The 27,394-nt window shown below is 47.5% G+C and overlaps 2 protein-coding genes and 1 pseudogene across 2 annotated transcripts; all 3 read right to left on the bottom strand.

The window, feature by feature from the left end:
* Positions 1 to 2,338: 2,338 nt before the first annotated feature.
* On the bottom strand, positions 2,339 to 5,371 carry LOC120634658 (the record flags this gene model as incomplete). Its single annotated transcript, XM_039905389.1, has 3 exons — positions 2,339 to 3,274; positions 3,416 to 3,814; positions 4,865 to 5,371. Coding segments are annotated over 3 exons (1,842 nt in total), but the record flags the coding sequence as incomplete, so codon positions are not given.
* Positions 5,372 to 7,964: 2,593 nt separating this feature from the next.
* On the bottom strand, positions 7,965 to 9,596 carry LOC120634657. The gene has a single exon (XM_039905388.1). The coding sequence runs from the start codon at positions 9,594 to 9,596 to the stop codon at positions 7,965 to 7,967; it is 1,632 nt and encodes a 543-aa protein (XP_039761322.1).
* A 1,245-nt stretch (positions 9,597 to 10,841) lies between these two features.
* LOC120634656 lies at positions 10,842 to 15,107 on the bottom strand (annotated as a pseudogene).
* Between the last annotated feature and the right edge of the window lie 12,287 nt (positions 15,108 to 27,394).

Below are 27,394 nucleotides of genomic sequence, written 5' to 3'. Positions count from 1 at the left end.
GCGAGAGCATGAAAATTCTGGGGTTGACTCTTGACCGCAACCTCAACTTTATGGAGCATATTACACAGGTCTCCAAAAAAGCAGTAAACCTGTACAAAATGATCTCCAGAACTGCAAGAGCAAAGTGGGGACTTAACCCGGACATTATCCGTACCATTTACGTGGCCGTGGTGGAGCCAACCATCCTGTATGCAGCCAGTGTATGGGCGGATAAAAGTAAGACTGTGCAGATAAGGAAACGCCTAGACAGAATAACGCGGCTGTTCGCCATCATGATCTGTAAATCCCACAGGACCACATCCTTACCATCTAGTGTGGTCCTGGCCAGGATCCTCCCCCTTGATATTCGTGCTGAGGAGCACAAAAAGTTATATGAGATAAGAAGATGCTCCACTATGCCTGAACTCCCAGGTAGGAAACTTGAAAAACTCGTCAGCCCCTTCGACCTACCGCATCCCATGTTTAGGAACAAGATTGAGTTTGGACTTATCACCGAGAAAGAAGACCTCGCTGCACTGACGGGGGATAAGACTATGGTTTACACGGATGGCAGTAAGATTGAGGGTAAAGTGGGAGCCGCAGTCTGCTTCTTCAAGGAAGGAGAGGAGATCCTTAACTTTACCCTCAGACTAGCTAACTACTGCTCTGTGTTCCAGGCAGAGATGGTAGCACTGAGAAGAGCAGTTCAGTTCCTGTCGCAACAAAAAGGACCAACCCACGCTAGACTCCTTAGCGACTCAAGGTCAGCCCTAGAGTCAATAGTCGACCCTAATAGCCTCAACCCCATCGCAGTTAGCATCCGAGGCTACTTGGAAACCATTGAGCTGCGAGGGGGTAGTGTGGATTGGTTCTGGATCAAAGCTCATAACGATCTACCGGGAAACGAGAGAGCTGATGAGCTGGCTAAACTAGCAGCTTTAAATAGCAAGAAGGCCATTGCGTACGATTTGTTCCCTCTGTCCTACGCAAAACGTCTCATAAGGGACTCTTCCACATCGAGATGGCAGGAAAAATACATCGCAACACCAACGGGGGCTACTACTAAGCTCTTCTTCCCGGAAATTAAGGACGCGTACCACAGCCTCCGCCATGTGAAGATGGACAACCTTACGGCACAGTTACTCAGCGGACATGGAGGATTTAAACAGTATTTGCACAGATTTAAACTGGCCCAGGATCCATTCTGTGTATGCGATGGATCTAGTGAAGAAACGGTGCAGCACATAATTTTAGAGTGCCCTAGATTTAGCAATCTTAGGTTGGATTGTGTGCACAGAATGGACCTGGACCTCAATAGTACTAATTTATGTCATGCCATCAATGAGGAAGACTGCAGGCCGATATTCCTGGAGTTCGCTCTTGATGCGGTCCGGAAATCGGCAAGGGCTAATGGGGCAAGCGTTTAATAGCTTAGACAGATGTTTATGATCTAAGATAGTTAAGATACATAAGTTAAGATAAGTACTAATCCTGTAGTGTAAGCAATATACGTTAAAAAAAAAAAAAAAAAAAAAAAAAAAAAACACCTAAATTAAGCGACAGTAATGTCAACATTAAAACGTGTACTAACCCCCTAGTTGTAAGCAAATTCTTTGTATAATAAGGGAGAAAAGAAAAGAAAAGGGAAGGGAAGGGGAAAAAAAAAAAAAAAAAAAAAAAAAAAACAGTATTTTTAGTTTAATTAAGTATATAAATAGGTATTATAGTCTTAATGTAGTCATGTAAAATTAGATATAGAATTGGTGAGTTATGGCGCGTAAGTCATGGTTGAATAACATAAATGTTTTTGTCAATTTGCTGTAACAAAGATGTCGTATAATTAATAACGACAGTGTGGTAGGACCGCTGGTGGTTTTTAGTGGGTAGTCTGGGTATCGTCACAGCCCAGGAGTCCTACATACCTGGGCTGGAACTACGGTCCGCCTTCGGAACGTAGTTCCAGAACAGGATGCGTAAATGCATTTCCCACCAGCGAGATACAAAAAAAAAAAAAAAAAACCTAACCTAACCTAACCTAACCTAACCTAACCTAACCTTTTTTTTTTTTTTTTTTGTCGTGGTGGAAAAGCTTTATGACTACCCCCGTCCCTTGGGCAGGACGGAGGTTATGTGGGACTCCCCCCTCTGGGGTATACCCGAACTAAAAACCACCACGGCATGTCCCTCTCGTTGGCTTTGCTAGACGCCCGGGGAACCCGTTGTATACTTCCCAGGCGTCTGCCAACTGCCCCAGCCGAATGCCGGGGCTCCCGCGCTAAAAAGGAGGGGGTCGGGACAGCGTGATCCCCCCTTAGACAGTGAGGAGACTAGTTATAGTGGCGGGCAGCTAGCCCAATAGCTACCCGCCGCCTCCCAAGGGAAGCTGACGAGCGGCAAATTGCCGCCGTCTTCTTCCCCCCCGTCTTCTTCCCCCCCGTCTGCGCCGGAGCGGGTGCGCGTTTAGATCTTCTTCACGCATCCGCTCCGCGGCCTCCTTCTGCAAGATGACCTCTTCGCAGAAATCAGCCACAGCGTCCCAAGACGCTTCGCTGCTCAGCATGGCAAGCACAACGCTGGGCAGCGAGAGGTCCCCGCCGATTGCCGCCACCAGAGTGCGGCGCTGTGTGTCCCATTTACTGCATTCTTCTAGGGTGTGCTGAGCCGTGTCATCCACAGCGCCACACTCATGACACGTCGGAGTTGGTTCCCTTCTCGCGACTCGGTACAGGTAATGGCCAAAGCAGCCATGGCTGGTTAACACCTGCACCAGTCGGTATGATAGCACCCCATGCTTGCGACGGGACCACCGACCCAGTACCGGGCGAATGGCCTCTATGGTCCGTTTTCCATAGAGGGCATCCGCCAGACTCGATTTCCAGCGGTCCCGCATCCTCCGTGCAGCCATCCTCTGTGCCCGCCCGATAACTTCGATGGCCGGTGGCCCCCCTCTTGCCCGACTCTCCGCTCTGATGCGGTACGTCTCAGCGAGGACTCCTGCTTCCAACTCCCACGGGGGGGTGCCAGCTAACACGCAGGCAGCCGCGAACGCAACGGTCGTGTATGCCCGGCATATTCTGTTTGCCACTACCCGTTGCGGCCTCCGCAGAAGGGCCCTGGTTGGCGCACGGAGTGCATCGAACCAAATGGGGGCTCCATACGTTGCCATACTTCTTACCACCCCCGCGAACAGGCGATATTTCATGTGGGCCCTGATTTGGACAACTTCCCCCGACACCGTAATGCTTGCGTGTGCCGGGGGCCGCCAGCCCGCTCCCCCGAATAGGACGGCCTCCGTCTTTGGAAGGGCAACTTTGAGCCCCAACATGCCAATTCGGGTGACCATCAGCTCGGTGGCCACCGTAGCCCTCCTCACCGACTCCTCATAACTGCTTCCCCGGACGGCAACCATGGTGTCGTCCGCGTAACAAATAATTACCATCCGGGGCAGCAGAACCGGACGAATTGCCCAATCAAAGCCCAGGTTCCACAGCAGGGGTCCGAGGACCGATCCCTGCGGAACCCCACAAGCCATCCGCCTCTCCTGCCTCGCCCCGTCTCTTCCCTGATAGATCACTACCCTTTCCTCCAGGTAGTGCCCTATCATTCGGCGCAGGTACAGGGGCACCCGATGATACTGGAGCGCCTCCTCTATCACGCTATATGGCAGGGTGCCAAAGGCATTGGCGATATCTAGTGATACCGCCAATACCCCGTCGCTTTCCTTCTGCGCTCCTTCGCAGAAGCTTTTCAGAGCACCAACGGCATCTATCGTCGACTTGCCTACCCTGAAGCCGTACTGGTGTTCCGAAAGATCAGGGCCCTGCAGAGCGAGGTGCTGGTTAATACGAGAGGCCAGAACTCACTCCAGCATCTTGCTCACCTCATCAATAAGTACGATTGGTCTGTATGCCGAAGGAGAATCAGGAGAACGACCCTCCTTCCGCAACAGCACCAAGCGTCCCTGTTTCCATACTCTCGGGAACCGCCCCGCCTCCAGGCAGTCATTAAATAGCTGCCTAAGGTGGCTCCCGAGGTGCCTCAAGGCCATCGCCAGGACTCTTCCCGGGACTCCATCCGGTCCCGGTGCCTTCTTGCACCGCCGCAGGTGGTTCCACGCTTCTCCTAATTCATTCTCTGTGAATGGAGGGGCTTCTATCGACTCTTCTAGCTCCCCGAATGATGGAATCGTCATAGTCGGGGGCGTAAAAGCTGGTGGTTGAGGAAAGAGTCCAGACACCACCCGATTAAGGAGCTCCGGCTCCATGGAGTTCATGGACGGGGCACTCCGCATCTTACCTCTGACGATGCGGTATGGCCGACCCCATGGATCCCTATTCAGGGTTGCCAGGAACTCCTCGCTGGCGGAGTCCTTGGCATTAGCGATGGCCACCTGGAATGCCCTTTTTGCCCTCTGGAGCTCTTTATATAGGCGATCCTCTTCCGGCGCGTCCAGTGGCCTTCTTCGGCGGCAACGGGTGTAAGCCCGCCGTGCCCGATTACTGTCGCAACGGAGAGCAGCAATTTCTTGCGACCACCAGTAAACCGCCTTCCGGGCTGGGAGGCACCTGGTCCGGGGCATCGCTGCATCACATACCCTCGTCAATGCGATGCGGAAACGCCTCGCCCTCTCCTCAACATCAGTCAACACCGGGGTGGCTGCGTTCCAGGCCTCAACAATGGCTCCTTCCTCCACCATTTCACGGTCGAGGCGGGCTAGGGACCATCTCGGAAACACTACTCTCCCTCCTCCGGTCTGACTTTGAGGCAACGAGCAGGATGCGGAGACTCTCCACCGGATGTACCGATGGTCTGACAGAGTCTCCACTTCCTCGAGGACGCGCCAATCCTGGGCATGTGAGGCGATGGCAGGGGTAGCGAATGAGACATCCACTATTGACCCCCCCTGCCGTCGCACGCAGGTGTTCGCGCGTCCTTGGTTGAGAAGGACCAGGCCGACCATGGCAGCCCAGTTCTCCAACTCAACTCCCCTCAGATCTGTTATGGGGGATCCCCACGCGGCAGACTTCGCATTTAAGTCCCCCATCAGAATTACATGGGTCGGGGCCGCACCTCTCACCACTGGCTCCAGACTTCTAAGATAAGCCTCGAAGGCAGACAGGGGTTTGTTTGGGGAGAAGTATACTCCAATTAGTGTCACCTCCCCCCACACGACCGCTACAAACCCTGGTCCGCTGCGTTGTGGAACCAGTGGAGTTCCATGTGCCGGCACCACAATAGCCACCGATCCCTCGACATCACCAGCCCAATTTGATTGAGTAGGGATGAAGTAGGGCTCGGCGGCTGTCGCCACTTGAATCTGCCACTCCGCCATGTGTTGTATCAGGAGGTCCTGGGCACGGGCGCAGTGGTTCAGATTGGCCTGCAGAAATTCGCTATGGCGTATGGTCATTAATCGCCATTTCGATGTCCTCCTGTGGCGGTTCTTCTCGGCCTCTTGAAGAGCCTGGGGCCCGAGTCAAAGGAGCCTCCTTACCCTTTGTTGGGGGCGGGGAACACTTTAGCCCTCCCATAACGTGGCCAGCTTTCCTGCCCATTTGCGTGCAGATTGCACATTTAGGCTCATCCGAGCACGAGGCCGCCTTGTGCCCTTCCTTGCCACATCTGAAGCACAAAGTGCTCCGGTCGGCCGGTGACGGGCAGAGAGCCCTTGTGTGACCCACCCCCATGCACTTAAAGCAGCGCATCGGGATAGGTTCCAAAAGGGTAACACGGGCTGACGACCACCCAACGACTATCCTTCCCTCGGCTACGAGTAGCTTCGCTGTAGTCACAGGGCATCGGACCAATATCGATCCAGTCCCTCTGGGTCCTGCCCGAATAGCACCAGCTCTAACCATCTCCAGTGGAACACTTCCCATTTGCGCCACCACCCTCTGTACTTCTTCAGGTGTGACGGACTCGTCAATCCCAGCGATCCGCAGTTCTGCGGTTTTCATGGGCCGTGTAACCGTCACCCATTCGCCGACCAGGCCTTGCAGTTTGCCCGCCAACTCATCTGCAGCCTTGGCGCTGTCGGCCCCCGGAACCTCAATAACTCTGGCCCCGGTGGCTGATTTGCGCACCCGTACATGGTCCACTCCGACCTCCTTTAGGGCCAGGCCCGCGGTGGCTGTCTTAATGACCGTCGCGTAAGTTTGGGTTGCGACGGCTTCTGGCCTCAGGGTGATAACGACCGCTGACGACTTTGGAGGGCTCAGTTTACCCTTGCGTTTAGCCGGCGTAGCCTTAGCAGGTGCGCAGTCTGAGTTAGGAGCCTTGGGCTTTGTGGACTTAGCCGTCTTGGCTTTAGCCTTCCTCCCAATTACCTTTGACCAGGCGGATGGGGTTGGTGGGGCTGGAGCCGTGGTCTCAGTGGCTTCAGCCTCACGTGGCTCTGCACTACGTGTGGGGACGCTGCACTCTGTCTGCGGCGCAGCGGTAGGCTTAGTGGCCTTAGTTCCTGCCTCCGAGCGAGCCTTGGCTGGACGCGCAGGCGAGGGGCCCGCTGATGGCTCATCGGGAGAGCGGCGGGTAACTGCTCCTTTCTTTTTATCAGCCGCGAGTGGCGGTCTCAAAATGGGCTCCTGTGGGAGTCGCTTTTCCAGCTGCTCGAGGCGGTCATTTACCATCCCCCCGATGGATATAAAGAGATCCCTCTTTAAGATCTCAAGCATCTCGCCGAGTGCCGGGGAGCTCTGTTGATCCATGCCCAGATCGTGCTGACCCACTGGTGCAGGGGATTTTTCCCTTGCAGAGAACGCGAACCGGAGGGCCTTGACCTCCGCTCTTAAGGTGGCCATCTCCTGTCTCATCCTCCTGTTGTCTGCCCGGAGTCTTTGGGCTTCCTCGTCAATTGTCATTGCCTGTAGGGCGTCCATGGCAGCGCGGATTTCTTTGGTAGCCCGGTTTATTTCACCCTTCACGCCGCCCTTGAGGTTGCTGGACTTCTGAGTCTCGCACGTTATTGAGGAGACCGCACTCCTGGCCCTGTCAATGAGCTCGTCTTTTGTTGGGCCACGGCATCCTCTCTCAGCCGCTCCGCAGCCTCCTTCTGCGTCATCACGTCTTCGCAGAACGAGACTATCGCATCCCAAGACGTCTCACTGCCGGCCATGGCCCTGACCACAGCCGGCAGGGAGAGGTCTTGTCCCACTACCGCCACGAGTGCGGCCCGCTGCACCGCCCAGCTCGGGCATTCGGCAAGCGTGTGTTGCGCCGTGTCCACAGCGCAGCCGCACTCGTGGCACTCCTCGGTAGGTTCCCTACCGGCGATCTTGCACAGGTACTTTCCGAAACAACCGTGTCCTGAAAGCACCTGCGCAAGGTGGAAGGTCATCACCCCGTGTCTTCTCTCCACCCACTGCTGAAGCACGGGGCGAATCCCGTCAATAGTCCGCAGACCGGCACTGGGCGACTCGAGCCTCTCTCGCCATTGGCGAAAGAGCTCGGCCTGCGCTAAACGCCGCCACCCAGTGACCCTCTCCGGCGAAGGGTGTTCTCCCCGCATGCGGACCTCCACCCTTCGCTCGTGCACACACGCCAACACCTCCGCATCCAGGTCCCACGGGGGTGTCCCTGCCAACGCGCAGGCCGCCTCGTGCGAAATGGTGCGGTACGCTCTGATCACTCTTGCCGCCATGACCCGTTGCGGCCTTCGCAGCAGGGTCCTATTACGGGCGACAAGAGCGTCTGCCCAGATCGGTGCTCCATACAGGGCCATCGACCGCACCACTCCTGTGTACAGGCGGCGGCAGCCAACGCCAGGTCCGCCCAAGTTAGGGAGGAGCCGACTCAGCGCCCCTGCAGCCCCGATGAGTTTGGGGGCCAGGCGCCGAAAGTGCTCCTCGAATTTCCATCGGCTGTCGAGGACGAGTCCCAGGTACTTCATCGTTGACTCGACAGCGATGGAAACTCCTCCCACCACCAGATTCGACCCAGCTGGAGGTGCCATCCGAGGCCCGTGAAAACACAAAGCCTCAGATTTGTTAAGGGCGACCTCCAGCCCCAACCGTCGGATCCGAGCCACAACTTGGGCCACCCCAGCGCATATCAGCACATTTAACCGGCCTTGAGACTCGAGCGATCTCCTCGCTGACCACCTCCTTCAGCCTGAGAGCAAGGGCATCCGCCTTTTCGGCGCTGGAGGCGCCAGGCAGCTCGAGAATGCGTCCCCCAGTAGCGGCTTTCCTAAACCGGAGACTGGTTATGCCGAGGTCAGACAGAGCGATTTTTTGTCTGGCTTCAGCCAATACCCCGGCATATGAGGCGCCTCTCTTCTCGGCTTCCGGCTGCAGTGTGAGCACGACAGCCGAAGAACGAGGCGGGCGAAGTTTAGGCCCTGATTTTGCAGTCCCCGGCCCCCCTCCCCGCTGCGTCTTTTGCGGCTGCGACTGCGAGCCACCCTTGTCCTTCTTCTTTGCCCTCTTCTGGCTGACCTTCTGCCATTGCGCCTCCTTGGGTGCAGAAAGGTCAGTAGGGCGTTTTGCCGCCGCTGGCTGACTTGCAGGGCGAGCAGGTGGCGTCTCCGTAGCGTGGCGCCCTTCTTCAGCAGGCTGGCTTGGGCCTGGCACGCGTGTGGCGTCCGCATACGATGCGGGCTGCCTTGTCGCCTTCCTCTTGTCAGCCGCCAGTGGTGGCCGGATCCGTTTCTCTGGAAGGAGCCTGTCCTCCAGTGCTGCCAGACGAGCATTCAGCATCGTCCCGACCTGGGTCAACACCGTCCGACAGACCTCTTCCATCACTGAAGGTAGCGACTTGGGCACTTCAGTTCTCGCCTTGGATTGAGCGAGCTGCGGGTCAGGGCGCAGCCCCTCTGTCGTATCCGGGGGAGAGGACGCGGGACCCTGCTTCCGCGACTTCTCCAAGTCACTCCTTAAGGTGGCCAACTCCTTTCGCAGGCTGGCCATTTCAGCTTGCAGACGTGCATTGTCCGCCTGCAGTTGCCGTGTCTCATCCGATATGGTGCGTGAACTCAAGACCTCAACCGCCTCTTTGATGGAGGATGCCGCGTTCTTGAGTTCGCGCACAAATGTCCCCTTCAAATTTGTGGACTTGGTGGCGATCGACGATATCAGCGCCACTTCATCCAGCGCTCTTTTTTGGATTTGGGCCGCTGACATATCGTCGGTCATTGGCCCAATCTCGCGTTCAATAGACCGCTGCTTTTCGCGGCGGAATCTAGACGTTAGTGAGGTCCTCAACAGGTCCTGCTCAACCTGCAAGCGCATTTCTTCCTTCTTAGCCCTGTTGAGGGCCTCCCTGGCCTTAGCTAGCCCAACGTATTTACCCGTAGTGGGTGGTCTGCCTCTCCCTCTAGTGGGTGACGACGCATCTTTCATTTCCTCATCCGAGGACATTGAGAGTTGTACGTCGAACTCCCCAAGTCGCGGCCTCTTCGGCCCCTTCCACAGACGGCCTGAAGCTGCGCCAGACGCATTGCCAGAAGACTCAGACTCCGATCTGGGCCTGGTCTCTACTGTTATGAGGCTGCAGTCTGACATAGCCTCGTCCGACATCTCCGTCCTCACGGACGAATCGTCCTTCTTTCCCTCTCTGTCCTTCCTCATTTCCCTCTCGTGCTTCTCTGCTAAAACTTCGCACCTCTCTAAAGCAATCATAACTTCTTTCCCCCCTTGCACATTTCCAACTTTCCCTACGCCCCCCACAATCTTCTCCTCTCCCTCACGACTGGTGGCCCCCCCGTATACATGGGGCCGATGCGCCACTAGTGACGCACCAAGGGATTCCCCCTCGCGGGGACCCTCCCGGGTAGATTTTTTGCCATGTCGTAGTTCCATTTTGTTTATGGGCCTTATGGGGACCCTCCCCAGACACCCTAGTGGCTGCACTCCCAGCAACCATGCATCCCATCGGCGGGCATCAAACCTTAGGATTGGGGTAGTTTTTTATAGAGGTTGTCTTCCTCGCAGCCCCACGCTCAGTGCGCGGGACCCCCGGTTCCGCTCAGTGCGGATTACGGGTTGCCCGACGGTGGCCGAAGCCAGCGCTCACCGGCCATGAAGACCGGAGAGCCCGCCGCGCAGGGCGTTTCCACCCACACCGGTGATTTTTTACTGAGGTTGTCCTTCCTCGCGGCCTATAAGGCCCCGCCCTCAGTGGCAGCGCACAGAAGCGCCCCACCCTCAGTGGCAGCGCACAAAAGCGCCCCACCCCGCCTCGTGCTAGTTTTGGTTCGCGCCGGGTTTCCCCGGTACCCCCCATATCTGGGAGGCATTCCCCTATCCACCACCCGGGGACGCGCCCGATGGGGGACTAGCAACCCCACACGGGAACCTAACCTAACCTAACCTAACCTAACCTAACCTTTTTTTTTTTTTTTTTTTTTTTTTTTTTACGTGGGGAATCCTCATGGATACCAACACACCCGGGGAGGTGCAATGGTTATGTCGGACTCTTACCGACTAAACCCCACGGTGTTCAAACACTTCGCCTGGTGACTGGGTTACGGGAACGCTTTCGCACACGACCGCGACCCAGCCAGCGGCGTCCGCTAAAGCGGACCCTTCTCCGGGGGCATTTCGTGCCCCCTCATTCGCCAAAGGCGCACTTTGAACACAGAGTGCGCCTTCCAGCACGAGGACCTATCTCCCACGGGCGGTAAATGTCCTCGCATCTATCGCCCGGAGGTCCTCCTTATGGAGGCAGGCGGCGGTCTTGTGCAAGCCGCCTGCGCCCGACTCTCCTGCGGCGGATCGGCTGGGAGTCCACGGCATCCTCTCTCAGCCGCTCCGCAGCCTCCTTCTGCGTCATCACGTCTTCGCAGAACGAGACTATCGCATCCCAAGACGTCTCACTGCCGGCCATGGCCCTGACCACAGCCGGCAGGTAGAGGTCTTGTCCCACTACCGCCACGAGTGCGGCCCGCTGCACCGCCCAGCTCGGGCAATCGGCAAGCGTGTGTTGCGCCGTGTCCACAGCGCAGCCGCACTCGTGGCACTCCTCGGTAGGTTCCCTACCGGCGATCTTGCACAGGTACTTTGAGCGTCGTTGCAAGGGCGCAGCGGTGTTGCCGGGCAACCCACCGGCGACGCACCTTGCCCAGGCTCCCTAGCTGACTCCCCTTCCCCTCCTGGTGCCGCGACAGCATCGCAGTGGACTGCAGCATGTGATGGTAGGTCTGGTATCACGTCCGGGTCCCAGGTCTGGTCGTCGCTAGCTGCCGAAAACACTCGTGGTCTAATCTGATCGATGTGTCTTGTAATTTCACTTTTCAGACTTGGCACATATACCACATACATAACGTGTCCAATTTTCTTTTTTATTACTCCTTCCATCCAAGTGAATTTTTTAGTATCCTTATTTTTAGTTATCCATACGTTATCATCTTCTTTAAAACCCGCACGTTGTACTCCTTTGTAATCTTTAGCCTGTGAGGACTGTTTACGTTCGACGGTACGTGTAAGGTCGGTGGACGAGGGTGACGGCGCGACTGGGTCTATTAAGTCCAGCCTCGAGCGTAACGCGCGCCCGTATACCAATTCCGCAGGCGACTGATCAGTGGTACTGTGTTTTGAATTTCGGTAATCAAATAAAAATTTATTAATTTTACCGTGAAGAGATCTTTTATTACATCCCTCTAAAATAATACCCTTAAGGCCCCTTTTCACAATCTTTACGAAACTCTCGGCTTGGCCATTACTAGCTGGGTGATAAACTGGAGATAAAACGTGTTCAATACCGTTTCGTTTACAAAAATCCTTAAATTCTACAGAAGTGAAAGAGGTAGCGTTGTCACTCACCAACGTATGTGGAATTCCAAATCTTGACATCGTATCATACAATTTATTAATAACCGCCGTCGAATTGTATGTTGAAGACACGTCGTAACATTCTACCCATTTACTATACGCGTCTACAATGATTAAAAACATACAATTATGAAACGGGCCTAAGAAATCCACATGGATTCGGTAAAACGGGTGCGGCGGCAGAGGCCAAGGCGCCAGCGGTGCGTGCGGCGGCGCGGGCCGTAGCGCGCAGCACACGCCGCACGACGCCGCCAGCGCCTCCAGCGCCGCGTCCACGCCCGGGAACCAAAGCCGCTTGCGAGCCTCCGCCTTCATTTTTACTACCCCGAAGTGTGAACTATGTAGTTCCTTACAAATAGTATTTTGTAAGTTTAAGGGAATAACAACTTTATGTCCTCTCATTAGGATACCATTTTCGTGTGACAACTGTGACCGGCAATTAAAGAAGGGTTTGAGATTATCGTCATTTATTTTTCTAGGCCAGCCGTTCATGACGTACCGTATAACTACAGATAAGTGGGGGTCGCGAGACGTTTCGCGCCGCATATCACTAAGTGTCACTGGCAAGTCGCCTTCTACTACAAAGTTGACGTAGGTTGCGCGATCTTCGCACTCCGCGAGTTCTTCCTGAGTTTCCGCAGGTCCCCCTTCCCCGCCTGTCCTAGACAAATAATCCGCGCTATTTAGCTTGCTACTAATATACTCTATAGTATAATTGTACGCCGTTAAGAATATGGCATACCTCTGCAGCCGGTTTGCCGACACTTCAGGGACGCCCTTGTGTGGCCCAAATATTGCCAGCAGGGGTTTATGGTCCGTTCGTAATATAAAGGGCTCGGCCCGTCCATACAAGTACTGGTGGAACCGTCTAATGCCGAAAATGATAGCTGTAGCTTCTTTTTGAATTTGTGCGTAATTTTTTTCCGCAGAGTTCAACGTCCGAGATGCGTACGATATTGGCCTTTCTAACCCGTCACTGCCGACTTGTGACAGTACAGCACCTAACCCGGTTGGCGACGCATCCACAGTCAATATTAACCTGGCCCTAGGATTAAAATGCGCTAGTGTCTTGTCAGAAGCTAAAATGTTTTTTATTCGAACGAATGCGTCATCATGAATGCTAGTCCACTCCCATTTTGTATTTTTATTTAATAAATTGTATAATGGGCTTAACACGGATGACGCGTCGGGCACAAAGTTCCTATAATAATTAGTGAGACCCAGAAACGACTGTAGTTGTGACACATTTGTAGGCTTAGGAGCTTGTAATATTGCTTTTACCTTATCGAGCGACTTCCTTATTCCGTACTTGTCTATGATGTGACCTAAATATGAAATCTCATCTTTAAAGAATTCGCACTTACTCATCTGTACCGTTAAACCCGCGTTATCTAAGCGTTGTAACACTGCATACAGCCTATGTATATGCTGGTCTTTATTAGCTCCTGTGATGAGAATGTCGTCCAACAGAAATATGATTCCATCTATACCCGAAAGCAAGCATTCCATCGCCCGCTGGAAAATGGCCGGCGCACTGGACAACCCAAAAACTAAACGGGTAAAATTAAAGAGACCGCGATGCGTGTTGATGCATGTTAGACTTTGCGAATCTTTATTTAATATAAACTGATTGTATGCCATAGATAAATCTATTTTACTGAATTGTACGCCCCCATGTAATTTAGCTAACAAATCGTTTACTGTCGGCAACGGATATTGGTCCATAACCAACTGTCTATTTATTGTAACCGAATAGTCGGCACATAACCGTATGCTGCCGTTCTTCTTTAAAACAGGTACCACAGGCGATGCATACTCGGAGTGTTCCACAGGTTTTAAAATGCCTAATGATAATAACCGATCCAGTTCTTTGTCTATTTTTTCCTTTAAAGCGTAGGGTACTGATCTCGCTTTAAAAAAAATCGGCTTAGCATCTGGTTTAAGGCGCAAGCTTATTTCGTATTTGTTAAACGATCCAAGATTGTCTGAGAAAACTTTCGGATACTGATCGACGAGTTGTTTGACAATATTAGATTTGCATTCGGCCTGCATCTCCGCGTGTAACGTATGCACGGCCGCTGCATTTGCAGGTACCAACTGAAGGTCAAACTCCCTAATGAAATCACGGCCTAGCAATGGCGGCCCGCTTGCGCATACCACGTATACATTTAAAACATGCGTACGGCCATTATATGATATAGGCAATAATACAACTCCGACTGTTTTAATATTTTCGCCCGTATAACTAAATAATTTTTTGTTGGTTACTGACAATGGTAATTGTTTAAAATGCGACTTGTACGTACTTTCGGAAATCACGCTTACCGCTGAACCGCTATCTATTTCAAATTCTAACGCCAGACCACTGATCATGACTCGCTCCGTCATTGGTTTCCCTTTAACGCACCGAATATTATAAAAAGACTCACCGTCGTCTCCGTCGTCCAGAGTACCTTCATCCACGTATTTAACTTTTGCCTCGTTAGGACACATCTTACGTAAATGACCTTTAAAATTACACTTTTTACATTTGTAGGTTTTAAAACGACACTGCTGAGACTTATGGTTGGTAAACCCGCACACACTGCACTTTTCCTTCTTGTTTATCATGAATACGGTGTCTGGACTTGCTGCGCCAACGCTGCTCGCCCCCGGCGCCGCCTGTGACGAGGCCTGCCGTGCACACCTCACGCTCTCTGCCAGATCTATGGCCTTAGCGAGGGTCAGCTCCCGCTAGTTCTGCACGAACAACTTGTCCCGCTCACGTCCTGCTACCATGCCCATGATAAACTTATCTAACAAGGCTTCCTCCAAGTTCTTGAACTCACAGTGAGCCGCTAACCCTCTTATCCTGGCTGCCCATTGAGTGTGACTTTCCCCTGGTCGCTGTGTTGCGGCATAAAATGTCGACTTTTCCGCAAACCCAAGCCTTTTTGGTGTGAAGTGATCGTCGAGTAGCTTTAATAACTCCTCGTATCCTAGTTCTTCCACCTTCTTGGGTAACGCCAGGTCACTTGCTAACTTAAATGATGACTCACTTAATGATGTTAACAAGATCGCCCTCCTTTTAATTGTTGTTTTGTCCGTTGTTGAGGTTATGTCGTTAGCAATAAACCATTGATTTAAACGCGACTTGTAGTTGTCCCATTCTTGTGAGAGATGGTCAAAGGTCGTCAGAACCCCATAAGTCGTTCCCGTAGACATTTCGAACAACTTTTTTAATCCGCACTCGTCGCCACTGTTGTGTTTCTATCTAGCAAGGGAGGGCGTACGTATACGTCAGTAAAACAAGCCAGCCATTAGCACACTGATTAGTATAATATAAAGGTAGGCGGGCGTCGCGGGTCGCAGCCCGCACACATAGGTATATCTATACAACACAAACAAAATTTCCACATAAGCGTGTGCTCCTCACTGGACTGCACGACACTCGCACGCGCGAGAGCGGCGCGCACGCGAATTTCGCACACTTTAGACTGTCTAAAAAGACAAAAATTTTGAACCGAGGCTTCATAGGCCCTACAAAACTGCCATACTTTGAGTGATTTCATTCAACAAATTGACTACTAAACACACTTACCGCCGCTCCTGGTCGAGACTTTTTACGAGTCCACTGTCGGGGTGCGATTCCTGGCCTTCTGCGCCACCCTGCAAAAAGAAAAATAATTAATTTCACTGGAAAATTTTTGGACTTTTTCCGAAAATTTTCCGAGTTTCTAAATTTTCAAACAAAATTTCCACATAAGCGTGTGCTCCTCACTGGACTGCACGACACTCGCACGCGCGAGAGCGGCGCGCACGCGAATTTCGCACACTTTAGACTGTCTAAAAAGACAAAAATTTTGAACCGAGGCTTCATAGGCCCTACAAAACTGCCATACTTTGAGTGATTTCATTCAACAAATTGACTACTAAACACACTTACCGCCGCTCCTGGTCGAGACTTTTTACGAGTCCACTGTCGGGGTGCGATTCCTGGCCTGCTTGTCCACCCAACCCGCCCTATATCGGTTACTGTGGGTATAGGAGAGGAGCAATACCTTAAAGAGACCGGCAAAAAGTTTAATTGACATATCTTGGTATTGCTCCCAGGCAATTTACTAGTGACAGTTTGGGTTGCTCTATACACAGCCCAAACATAACAATTACCAATTGTTACATGACTTGGGGCACTTTACACCCCCAAAAATAACAACATTAGAGGAACTTCAGTCCGCTTAATATCTCACTGACTGAAGCTCTTGACAAATTTTAATCAATAAAAATTACAAAAATATCTATTATTGGCAGGCAATTTACACCTCCCAATTATTTTAATTAGGTTAGAATAGTGTAGGACCACATTAATTACTGTGATATAGCCAATTTGTAATTCCCTGTTATTTATAAATTTGTATGTTTGTATCGTTGTATTGCTAGTTGAGTGACTTTTAAATTCCACATCAACTTACGAATTACTATAATGGCATTCAGAGCGTCAAATGCAACCAAATCTTCTAACGTGGCCAGTGTCAACGTTAAGCACGCTGTCCCAGAAAACCGCAAGCGCCCTCCTGTCAAGGCACCCTCTAAAGACCTGCCTTTCTTGGCGAAGTCAGCCGCGGAAGGCCCCCTTGAGGAGCTGGCTACCACGGCAAACCAGCTCTTCCAGGAAGCCAAGACTCAGTTGGAGCAGTCTGGAAATATAAAAGCGACTATAAAAGAGACAGTGATCGAGTGCCTTAGCGGCCTGTACACAATTGCGCTGAGACTCAACGACAAAGCACCGTGTCCAGTCGTTCAAACTGCTCCCGTCGCTGACTTTGCCAAGGAGGTCTTGGAAGAAATCAGAAAACAAAGTGATCTTGTGGTTGCGGCCAGAACTGATATGGGTGCCGTCAGAGAAACGGTCGAAAAACTCAACGACGACATCAACAAAAACACTTTAGGCGGCATCTCATATGCGGCAATGGCCGCAACCACCAAATCGGAGAAGACCTCTTTCTCCCATCCTGAGCGGGTCCACTCGCTGATCGTATCTTCAGTTGACGCTCATGATACCAGTGACGATGTTATAGTGAAAATCAGAACTACAGTGAGCGCAAAGATATCGGGCCTGCGGGTGGACCGGCTCAGGAAAGTGAGAGATCAAAAAGTGGTGTTGGGATGTCAGACCCAGGAAGAGCTGGCCAAGGTAGCAGATAAGCTCAGGTCTGGCAATCCAACACTACTAATAGAAGAAAAAGCAAATAAAGACCCGTTGATTATAATAAAAAATGTTCTTAGCTATAATACAGACGAAGACATAACGAGCGCTCTGAAAAACCTGAATGCACACCTGCTGGCGGGGATACCTGAAGGGAACTACAGGGCCGTGGTGCGGTATCGACGGAAAGCGAGAAACCCACTCGAATGCCACGCGGTCCTGCAGGTGTCCCCATCAGTGTGGCAAAACCTTACCCGGGCGGGCAAGGTGCACGTGGATTTGCAGAGGGTGCAGGTTGAAGACCAGTCTCCCTTAATCCAGTGCACACGATGTCTGTCTTACGGGCATGGTAGGAAACTCTGCACGGAAGCGGCAGACCAGTGCAGTCATTGTACTGGGCCGCACCTGAGGAGGGACTGCCCACACTGGATGGCAGGAGAAAAGGCTACGTGTCGCAATTGTCAGGCGGCCAAACTGGATAAACTGGACCACGACACCTTTGACAAAGAATGCCCAATCCCAAAAAAATGGGATAGGCTGGCAAGACTTAGTGTCGCCTACTGTTAAAGGCATCACTAGAGCAGTAGCGCATGATATTAGCGACGGCAGAGCGGCGAGCTTAAACCAAGTTGCAACAAACCTCGAAATCAGTAAAATAGAACTAAAGAATAACAAACAAAATGTGAAAAGGAAAAAATTGAGCGGGTTTCATGAGAAACTCGAACAAATTTTAATTGAGCATAGAAAAGGAATAAACTTATATTTCATCAAAATAGCCCATATAGAACCAAAAATTAACATTAATAAATTTAGGAAACATCACTTACCAATCTCAAACGTCAAGCTCGTCACGCCGAAACCGAAAGTCGCCACCGATGCGCTATATACAACTAAAATAAAAAGAAAAAAAAAGATTTGAATATTAATATAGGGTTACTAAGATAACACGGTTAATATTTGCAATACTAGATAAAATTAGGAACTTTAAATAATTATAATAATAAAATAAGTAGACAAAGCAATACAATAAAATCGGAAATAAACAATATACATATTTACCAAATTATTAACTATATAATCATTAATCACAATACATTAAAACATACCAACACAGTATGTACAATAAAGATTTATGTTTACCGTATATTATAAGAATATATGAAATAAGCATGAATAGAAATTGGCATATTAACACTATAATTTGAAACTTAGCCCGACTCAGAATACGTATAATGAAAACATTATTTATATGAAACAACCTTAAAAAAATCATTATTACATCCCTTATCTATTTATTTATCACATCCTATTTTTAAATTAAAAGAAGTTGGTATACTAAAATTAAACCAGATTACGAATTACAAGGTCTCCGACCACCATGTCGGAGGTGTCCTGCTATTCTTTCCCAAAGGAAGAATAATTTAAAAAAAAAAAAAAAAAACCTAACCTAACCTAACCTAACCTATCCAAACCTTTTAAAACTAGTTTGGATTCCTTTAGACCTAAGCCCACCGGCAACTACGACTAACTAAACACTGATCTAGCTATCTGGCTTTCATCAGTGCATCAACAGCAGCATAACTAGTATTAAGATAGTAATGAGTTTTTATTAATGCATATATTCACATTAAATCTTGAATCTAAAGTCTAAAGGAATCAAAACTAGATTTAGGTTAGGTTAGGTTAGAACATGTATCCCGTGTGGGGTTGCTAGTCCCCCATCGGGCGCATCCTCGGGTGGTGGATAGGGGAACGCCTCCCAGATATGGGGGGTACCGGGGAAACCCGGCGCGAACCAAAACTAGCACGAGGCGGGGTGGGGCGCTTCTGTGTGTGGGGCGAGTCGGGAGGCGCACCGAATGTTCCTGGTACGCCTCTGACGGAGTTTGGAGACCTCGAAAAGGTCCCCCTGTGGAGGGTCTGCCTCGGCGGACGCCGCTGGCTGGGATGCGGACGATTGCGCAAGTGTTCCCGTGTCCCAGTCACCAGGCGACGAGTAGGAACATCGCTGGGTTTTAGTGGGTATTCTGGCCGTTTTATGCCGGTGAGCCCCACATACCCCTCCGGAAACAGTGCAGCTTCGGATGCGCTGTTTCCAGAGGGGATGCATAAACGCATTTCCCAGCGTTAAAAAAAAAAAAAAAAGGTTAGAACATGTATATGAGGGGTACTATTATTTATATTTGAATGAGAATGAAAAATAGCAATTATTTTGAATAGTTTTCAGAATGAGACAGACGGGTGTGGTAGGGTAAAATCTCCAATTTAAAGTTCCCTTATTTATATAGTTGATAAAGGCAGACATTTGAAAGATGTACATCGGGGTACAATATCCTATACGAGTACCAGTACAATTACTGGTAATGACATAGAGTTGAGTTTGAGAATTATAAATATTTCAAAAGTATCGAATAATCAGTACACGAACTGCCCACACACTTGTAAATATAGATGCGCAAGATCGTTACACGAACCGCTTACCGTTTTTCAATATATAAATGTCTATCAGACGATAGAAATTGGAGATTTTACATATTTAATACTACCGAACCTACCACACCCGTCTGTCTCATTCTGAAAACTATTCAAAATAATTGCTATTTTTCATTCTCATTCAAATATAAATAATAGTAAATAATATATAATTTTGACTGTACTGTACATGTTCTAACCTAACCTAACCTAAATCTAGTTTTGATTCCGTTACACTTTAGATTCAAAATTTAATCTGCATATTAATTGCATTAATAAAAAATCATATATGAATTGTTATTATTGAATTTCATGTAATCGCTATTTTTCATAATATATACATATTTATAAGAGTACAAAATAGAAAATACTTTTGTCTTTTTTTTTTTAACGGAACTGAACATAAGTATGATTAACCCGTCTTATTCATATACCTAACGTAACCTAACTAAAAACCTAAACTAAAACTAGTTTTAATTACCTTTAGACTTTAGATTCAAGATTTAATGTTAATATATGCATTAATAAAAACTCATTACTATTTTAATACTAGTTATGCTGCTGTTGATGCACTGATGAAAGCCAGATAGCTAGATCAGTGTTTAGTTAGTCGTAGTTGCCGGTGGGCTTAGGTCTAAAGGAATCCAAACTAGTTTTAAAAGGTTTGGATAGGTTAGGTTAGGTTAGAACATGAATAAGACGGGTGCCCACCCGGTACGGGTACGGGTACGGGTACCACTACAAAGTACTCTTATTTATATTAGAAGATATTGTAAAATAACAATTAGTTTAATTTTTTTTTTTTTCACTAATACATTAGGCCCGTCGCGGAACACTTCCCATTTGCGCCACCACTGGCTGCACTTCTTCAGGTGTGACGGAGTCGTCAATACCAGCGAGCCGCAGTTCTGCGGTTTTCATGGGCCGTGTAACCGTCACCCATTTACCGACCAGGCCTTGCAGATTGCCCGCCAGCTCATCTGCAGCCTTGGCGCTGTCGGCCCCGGAACCTCAATAACTCTGGCCCTGGTAGTTGATTTGCGCACCCGGACATGATCCACTCCGACCTTCAAGGCCAGGCCCGCGGTGGCTGTCTTCATGACCGTCGCGTAAGTTTGGGTTGCGACGGTTTCTGGCCTCAGGGTGATAACGACAGCTGAGGACTTCGGAGGGGTCAGTTTACCCTTGCGCTTAACCGGCGTAGCCTTAGCAGGTGCGCAGGCTGAGTTAGAAGCCTTGGGTATAGTGGACTTAGCCGTCTTGGCTTTGGCCTTCCTCCCGATTACCTTTGACCAGGCGGGTGGGGTTGGTGGGGCTGGGGCCGTGATCTCCGTGGCTTCAGCCTCACGTGGCTGTGCACTACGTGTGGGGACGCTGCACTCTGTCTGCGGCGCAGCGGTAGGCTTAGTGGCCTTAGTTCCTGCCACCGAGCGAGTCTTTGCTGGACGCGTAGGCGAAGGGCCCGCTGGAACGGAGACCGACAAACGACAACTCCGTGAAAAGTCGATTGACGAGTGGAATTCATTTCCATCTTACCATCAATCGGAGGTACAAGTCGGATGACACAGCGGCCGTTACAAAGCTTTTCATTCCAGATGCCACAAGCTGCTATAAGATTGTTAAAAAGCTAGAATTAACGATGGAAATGCCGCAGGTGCTAACGGGTCACGGTGGGTTCTCAGAATACTTGAATCGGTCTACGTTTAAGAAGGAAGCATCATGTCTCTGCGAAGCGGGTATGACACACATCATCCTCGACTGCCCTATCTATGGTAAAGAAAGATTCGAGATAGAGATGGAAATAAATAAAAAAGTAAACAGTAGTAATTTAAGTGTAATAATGTTAGAGGAATCATCCAGAAACTTGTTTTTAGAATATTGTATAAAAATAGCTGAAAATAGTTGTACAATGCCACAGATGTCAACAATATGGTCACTCCAAGAATAATTGCATGAGGCCGTGGTGTTGGCCATAAAACATTCGAATATCCGAAAAGGAATAGAAACTCCCCAGTCAAATGTGCTTTATGTCTACTCGATAATCCGACGAATTACAAAGGGTATCCGGTTTACAAACAGATAATCTCAAGGAAAAAATGTTTTTGCTTGACATTGAGTTGGTGGGTATTTTGATATACTAATACGACTGTATTCTCGATACACTTACGTCCTGTACTCGAACGATGCAAACATACCTCCCGGTGTCTTAGTCGTTATCACTGTATTAACCAGTTCAATAAAAAGTGGCCCATCTTCATGCATATAACTTGCAGTGGGGTACAAACATAACTTAATCAGGACATCATTAATAAAACACAAGTACGGTATGTTGGATTATGAGCCTTATATCAATGTAATTAGGTCGATGTTACAAACAAGTGTGATGAAAAATAAATTAAAGTATTAGATATCTATATCTATTCGCTCAACAAAGTAATCCACTCATTCAGTGAAGTGCTTTATTTGTTCCAGCGACTCGGAACGATGCTTGACGTCATGTTCCAGGTTGCAAGTGACACACTTTACTAAATATTTATTTTATTTATTAGCTTTTCAAGGGAAACAAACAGTACTATTACACATAAAAGAAATGCCGTATTTTTATACAAATGATAGGTACAAAAACAAAGAAAAAAAAATTAAATGAAAACAAAAACTTTAAAGCTTATATAATACTTATTTTGCCATAATAAATTTCCTAAAAGTGCCAATTTTGACACGAAAAATGTTCTCACAATATTTGCTGTTGAAAGCATTGCACGAGATAAAAAGTTATTTGCCGAATACCTTGTCTTCCATAGCCCACGCAAAGGGAGGTTTACGCCTTGCATTTAACCTACGACATGCAAAATCGATATTACTTAGAAGAAGTGGGGAGTCAACTAAATTGTATTATTTTATATACCAACATTTGATCTCTTAAATCGCGTCTTTTTAACACGCTTTTATTAGCCTGTATGTTTGTTACCGACATTTGTGGACGCTATTTTGGCCCACTTTAATCGGTCAGATTTCGTTAAAACTTTGTAGACATATCGAAGACCGATGACAATACACTAATTTGAGAAGATTATTCCAATTTTCGAAATAAAAAATAAGATATTTTAGTTTTTTCGAAATATTAATTACAATTACTACAGCGCCATCTAGACCCAAATGTAAAAGACCTATGGCGTTACCAACAGATGGCGTTCGCGTACCTAACAGCGAAATCTAAGGTAAAATACTAATTCCACAGAAAACATTAAGCTACTACATGGTAGAGGGCGTTAGCTGTTTGGGCGGACTTTTTAATTTTCATTTCGAGAAACACTCTGATCGGGCACTCAGATGCACCTGCGTAGGGACTGTTATGGTATATACGTCTTAATATAGATTCCTGAACGGGTAATGGGGCTCTTTCCGTACACATTAATAATTTGGAAAATAATTACAGTTACTTAGAGTTATCACGGAATTAATAGTAGATTACATCAAATAACAGTTTAAAATAAACCAAACTACAACGTTGGGTTTTCTATAAAAAGCGTGTTTTTTAGTTTTTTTTAAACTATTATTTTTTCTAAAGTAATTTCAGTTGCAGATATACTGTGATCAAATACTAAATTACGACGTTTAATATAACGCAGAAATTTATTATAAATCCTTTCAATTGCATCAATGTACACGTTATATTGCGAGAATATACAGACGTAGAGGGAGAACGATACATCCAGACAAATTTTTAAACTACAGTTGCAGACGGTGGTCTATTAATAATGGTTTGGGCGGACATTTTTTTGGGAGCTCGCACAGACTTGTTAGTGATTGACAGAGGGAGTCTGACTGCAGAACGCTATATCAGAGAAGTTTTAGAAGAAAATGTCGTACCGTTTGCCCCATATATCGGTGACGTCTTTTTTTTAATGCAGGATAATGCTCGGCCGCATACCGCTTGGGTAACTCAAGCTTATCTTAATGATATGAATATCACTGTTATGGAGTAGCCGGCGAGATCTCCGGATATAAACCCAATAGAGCACGTTTGGGACTTGCTGAAAAGAAAAGTTCAGTCCAGAGAGTTAAATGTATAGCAACGATACCATTAACCACAAAATGCTTCGGGATCACATTATTGTGCTATAATCATTTTCCATTTTATTTATTCATTTCATTTGCAATGTCCATGACATTCGGCTGGTGGGTATTTACTATTTTGATATTAATACGGGTATTGTCGGCACATGTCAGTCTTGTGAGAAAAAGATACCTACTTGGCTCGCGTGTGAAGCCACGGGCAAAAGCTAATGACACGTAGGTACATGCTCAACAAGCGACGAGTGGATGAGGCTAAGCAAGCGTGAGTCACCCGCGCCGCAATGCCATCACGCGGCCTTGCGGAGTGCGCACGCCGCACGGCAGGTAGGTATGAACTAAAAAGGTTTACGCGAAGCCTTTATCTCCCAGCCGCCTACCTACATGGCAAAAGATTAAATAACTAAAACCCGACTTAGAAACGGTATATTTTTAATGCTTAAGGTATTTTTAATTTGACATTTTTTGGATTCGGTACGTAGTGGAGCTAAGGCACTCTATAGCGAGATCAGTGCATTATCTATGAATACTTCTATGTTTTATCATCGTGCCAAGGTCAGCGCTCTATCGGTATTGTGTACTCAGCAACCAGTCCAGTGGCGTGCTCACGGTGCACACAGAGTATGCAGGAAGCAACCCGAACATATATAAAGGCAAAAATCACAAGTACCAGTTATAAAACTTAAAGGTAGGCTTTTCTATAACTTGTAAAATGCCTTCCCTTACGTTTTTAGACGTTTTTCCATTTTATATCATCTGCCAGCTGAGTGCATACCCTGTATGCATAACACTGACAACCAGTATTTGGATCTGGCTCGTCACATTCTGACTATCTACCTGAAAGGTCTCTTCGTCAGGTCATTTTTTTATTTATTGATAACTGATAACAAACACCAGCAATTCATTTGTAGCTTTCATAAAAAAGTGAGCATTGCTAGAATGAGTGCTTGAAATTAAGGCACTAGACGGAATTTGTAATTCCGTGTGCCTTTACAACAATTAAAAGGATCTGGCCATCGACATCCCTAGAACGAGCTTTACTTTCTTCTATCCCGTGGGCTTGAGAACATTTTTTGTGTCACGCATATTTTGCCGTTCACGTCGACGTCCAAATATTGAGCTTAATTAAAAAGCATAATATTAAGTACAATGTCAGTCTAGGTAATTAGGTATATATCGTATCTAGTCAAATATTTTTTTTTGAGAGCCGTTTCTTCAAAGCTTGTTTGAATCTTGTCAGTGGTAAAATCTGTATATATTTCGGTAACAGGTTGAAAATCTTAATGCACATTGCATAAAAGCTATTTAAATAGGTAGCGGTCTTTGAAGCTTTATAAATGATCAACTCGTACTCTTTTAGCCACTGAAACTACGGTTCCCGCAGAATTTTAAAATAGCCGGAAGCAACGCGAGCGAGTCGTGGGAAATAGCTAGTGTTGCAAAACTCATCGTTGCTGCTTGAGTACGGCTAGTGCCGGCGGCCTCGCTACTACACTTTTTCCGTCTTCGTTGTCGGATAACTAAGTCTATACCACCACCACCCAATACCGGCCCACTGCACGGTACGGCTCCCACTTCAAGGAGAGTTTAGGCCAAAGCTTCACACGACCATGAAAATACTGTTTATTGTTAATTAATTGCTTTCATGCACATACATTAAAATCTTTACTTTTTGTGATCCATTTCTCTCTGATGTTCAAGATTCGCTCGTTCTTCGAATGCGAACGCGCGAATCTTGTACTAATGCGAAAGTGTGAAGAAGTTATTTAAGTATAGTTCATTTCGTTAGCTTTTAGACGCATCCTCTTAGTTCTGAAACAAAACTGATTTATAAATCAGTTAGGACATCTTTAGGTTATGAGATCAAAATCTGTACCGATTTAACTATCAGAGCGGCACGGTCACATTATGTGACAAAGCTCGACATATGGAATCTTGTTATGGGGTAAAGCAGCTGATATCGAAATTATATTTATATTGCAGAACAGAGAAATCACGCGAATCCCTTCGTGAGAAGTTTAAAGAAATAGGCATACTTACTGTAGCACAATATATTTATAACAATATAGTAGGTATTTGTAAGACAACATATTAGTCTTTATAAACAAAAAGTGGACATAAACAGTCGATTTACAAGAAATGGTCATATATTAGTGACATCTGCATATCGTCTGCGAAAGGTGCAGAAGTCATTTGTGGGATTGAGTATACGCTTTTATAATATGATTCATAAGGTGATTTCTTTTCTTCACTATTTCGACTGACAAGGTTGCTTGGAAGCATCCGGCTCCGCTTTCAGCTCTCACAAGATAGAAAAATGAATGTTAAAATGTAAAATGTAAATTGTTGATGCTGGATAAGAGCAAACTGCTGAGTTTCTTGCCGGCTTCTTCTCGGTAGAATCTGCCTTCCGAACCGGTGGTAGAGTCAATACAAACAGACAGACTTGACGTTTCAAAAGTGATTATATTAGGCCTACTTGAAATAAATGAATTTTGAATTTTGAGTTTTTTTTGCTCTTTAAATAAAGAGGGAAACAATCATCTACTAAGGGTACCTACTACTTACGGGTCAGCACATAAGCGCCGTAAATCACAGCGCTAACAATGCGCATCGCAAGGCCGCCACCGAGTGGCGCCGCGGGCTTCACAATGAGCGCGAGTAGGTCCGCCGCAGGTACTCCGCGGCATCTCGTGACTGGCGCGAGGCCAGTGCGTTGCTGCCAGAGGCCGTCCGCTGCAGCCTGTGTACCTAACAATACTCGATGGACGTAAACAAGTAAAGACGCCTCCGACCCGTACTAATAATTAACGTTTAACAATCAGCCCGTGATTTCGAATAAACAAAGTCTCATACGGTTATCAATTATGGACAGAAATCTATCGACGATTCCCGCGGGATTCGTAAAAAACCGTAGTTATCGCGTTAAGTGTAAAACGATGGCACAAGAGTCATTAGTGAACCACCAGCCTTTAGTGAATAAAACATAATCTACTTACCTGTAACCGAGCAAATGAATTAATAATGCGGGCGGGTAATGCGTTGCGGGTTTGGTTTATGGTTTGTTGAGTAGAATACGGGATAAATAAAATATGGGTATAAAATGTTTATCTGAAGTTGTACCTTATTATTTCAAAAGTTTCCTATTTTGACAAGATGGCAGTCAGGTAGTAGAGGTATTAATATAATATTATGGATACCCTACGCATTAAAAAAATATATATATTATCTCAACATTCGACGGAAATGTCTCATAACATACACACCAAAACACTTTCTGAATTGGGAATCTTCATCCTTTTTTTAAAGTATGTAAATAAAGAGTCGCATATTCAAGTAAGTACGACCTAACTCGTAAGTGCTCGTTAGATGTTCAGGGCTTATAATAATATGATATTGACCTCAAATTCTTATGAGAAGTAATCGTCTTGCCGCGATTCGAGGAATATCGAAACCGGTTCAGCTTGTAGCGACACAGCCTCACTGAAGCGCACACTCAGACACACACACAAGCACGCCGGCTGTGCGCGTGCGTTCATTCTGTTTATTTCGAATGCCTGCTTAGATAACGTCATACGACAATGTACCTACACTTACCGATATTATAAAAGTTTTATTGTGAAATTATTGTAGACAACGATGACTATAGTATAGATTCCAATCAGTTTTATATTATAGATTCCAAACGTTTACTTCTTGGTTCCCGCATGTATATTGTATCTATAAATTCTTAAGATTGTAAACTGACTTTGAAAAAGAGCAATCTGCTGAGTTTCTTACCGGTTTGTTCTCCGTAGAATCTGTATTCCGAATCGGCGGTAGAGTAACTACAAACAGTCTGACTTTTCGTAAGAAAAGCACTTATAATCGAAAAAAGTATATTAATGTTGAATTTTGTACTGGCTTAAAAGGATTC

The sequence above is a fragment of the Pararge aegeria genome, chromosome 24, assembly GCF_905163445.1.
Source record: "Pararge aegeria chromosome 24, ilParAegt1.1, whole genome shotgun sequence".
Taxonomy (NCBI): Eukaryota; Metazoa; Arthropoda; class Insecta; order Lepidoptera; family Nymphalidae; genus Pararge; species Pararge aegeria.
Note: the sequence above shows the minus strand (reverse complement) of the source record. Positions and strands in the feature narration are given on the sequence as shown.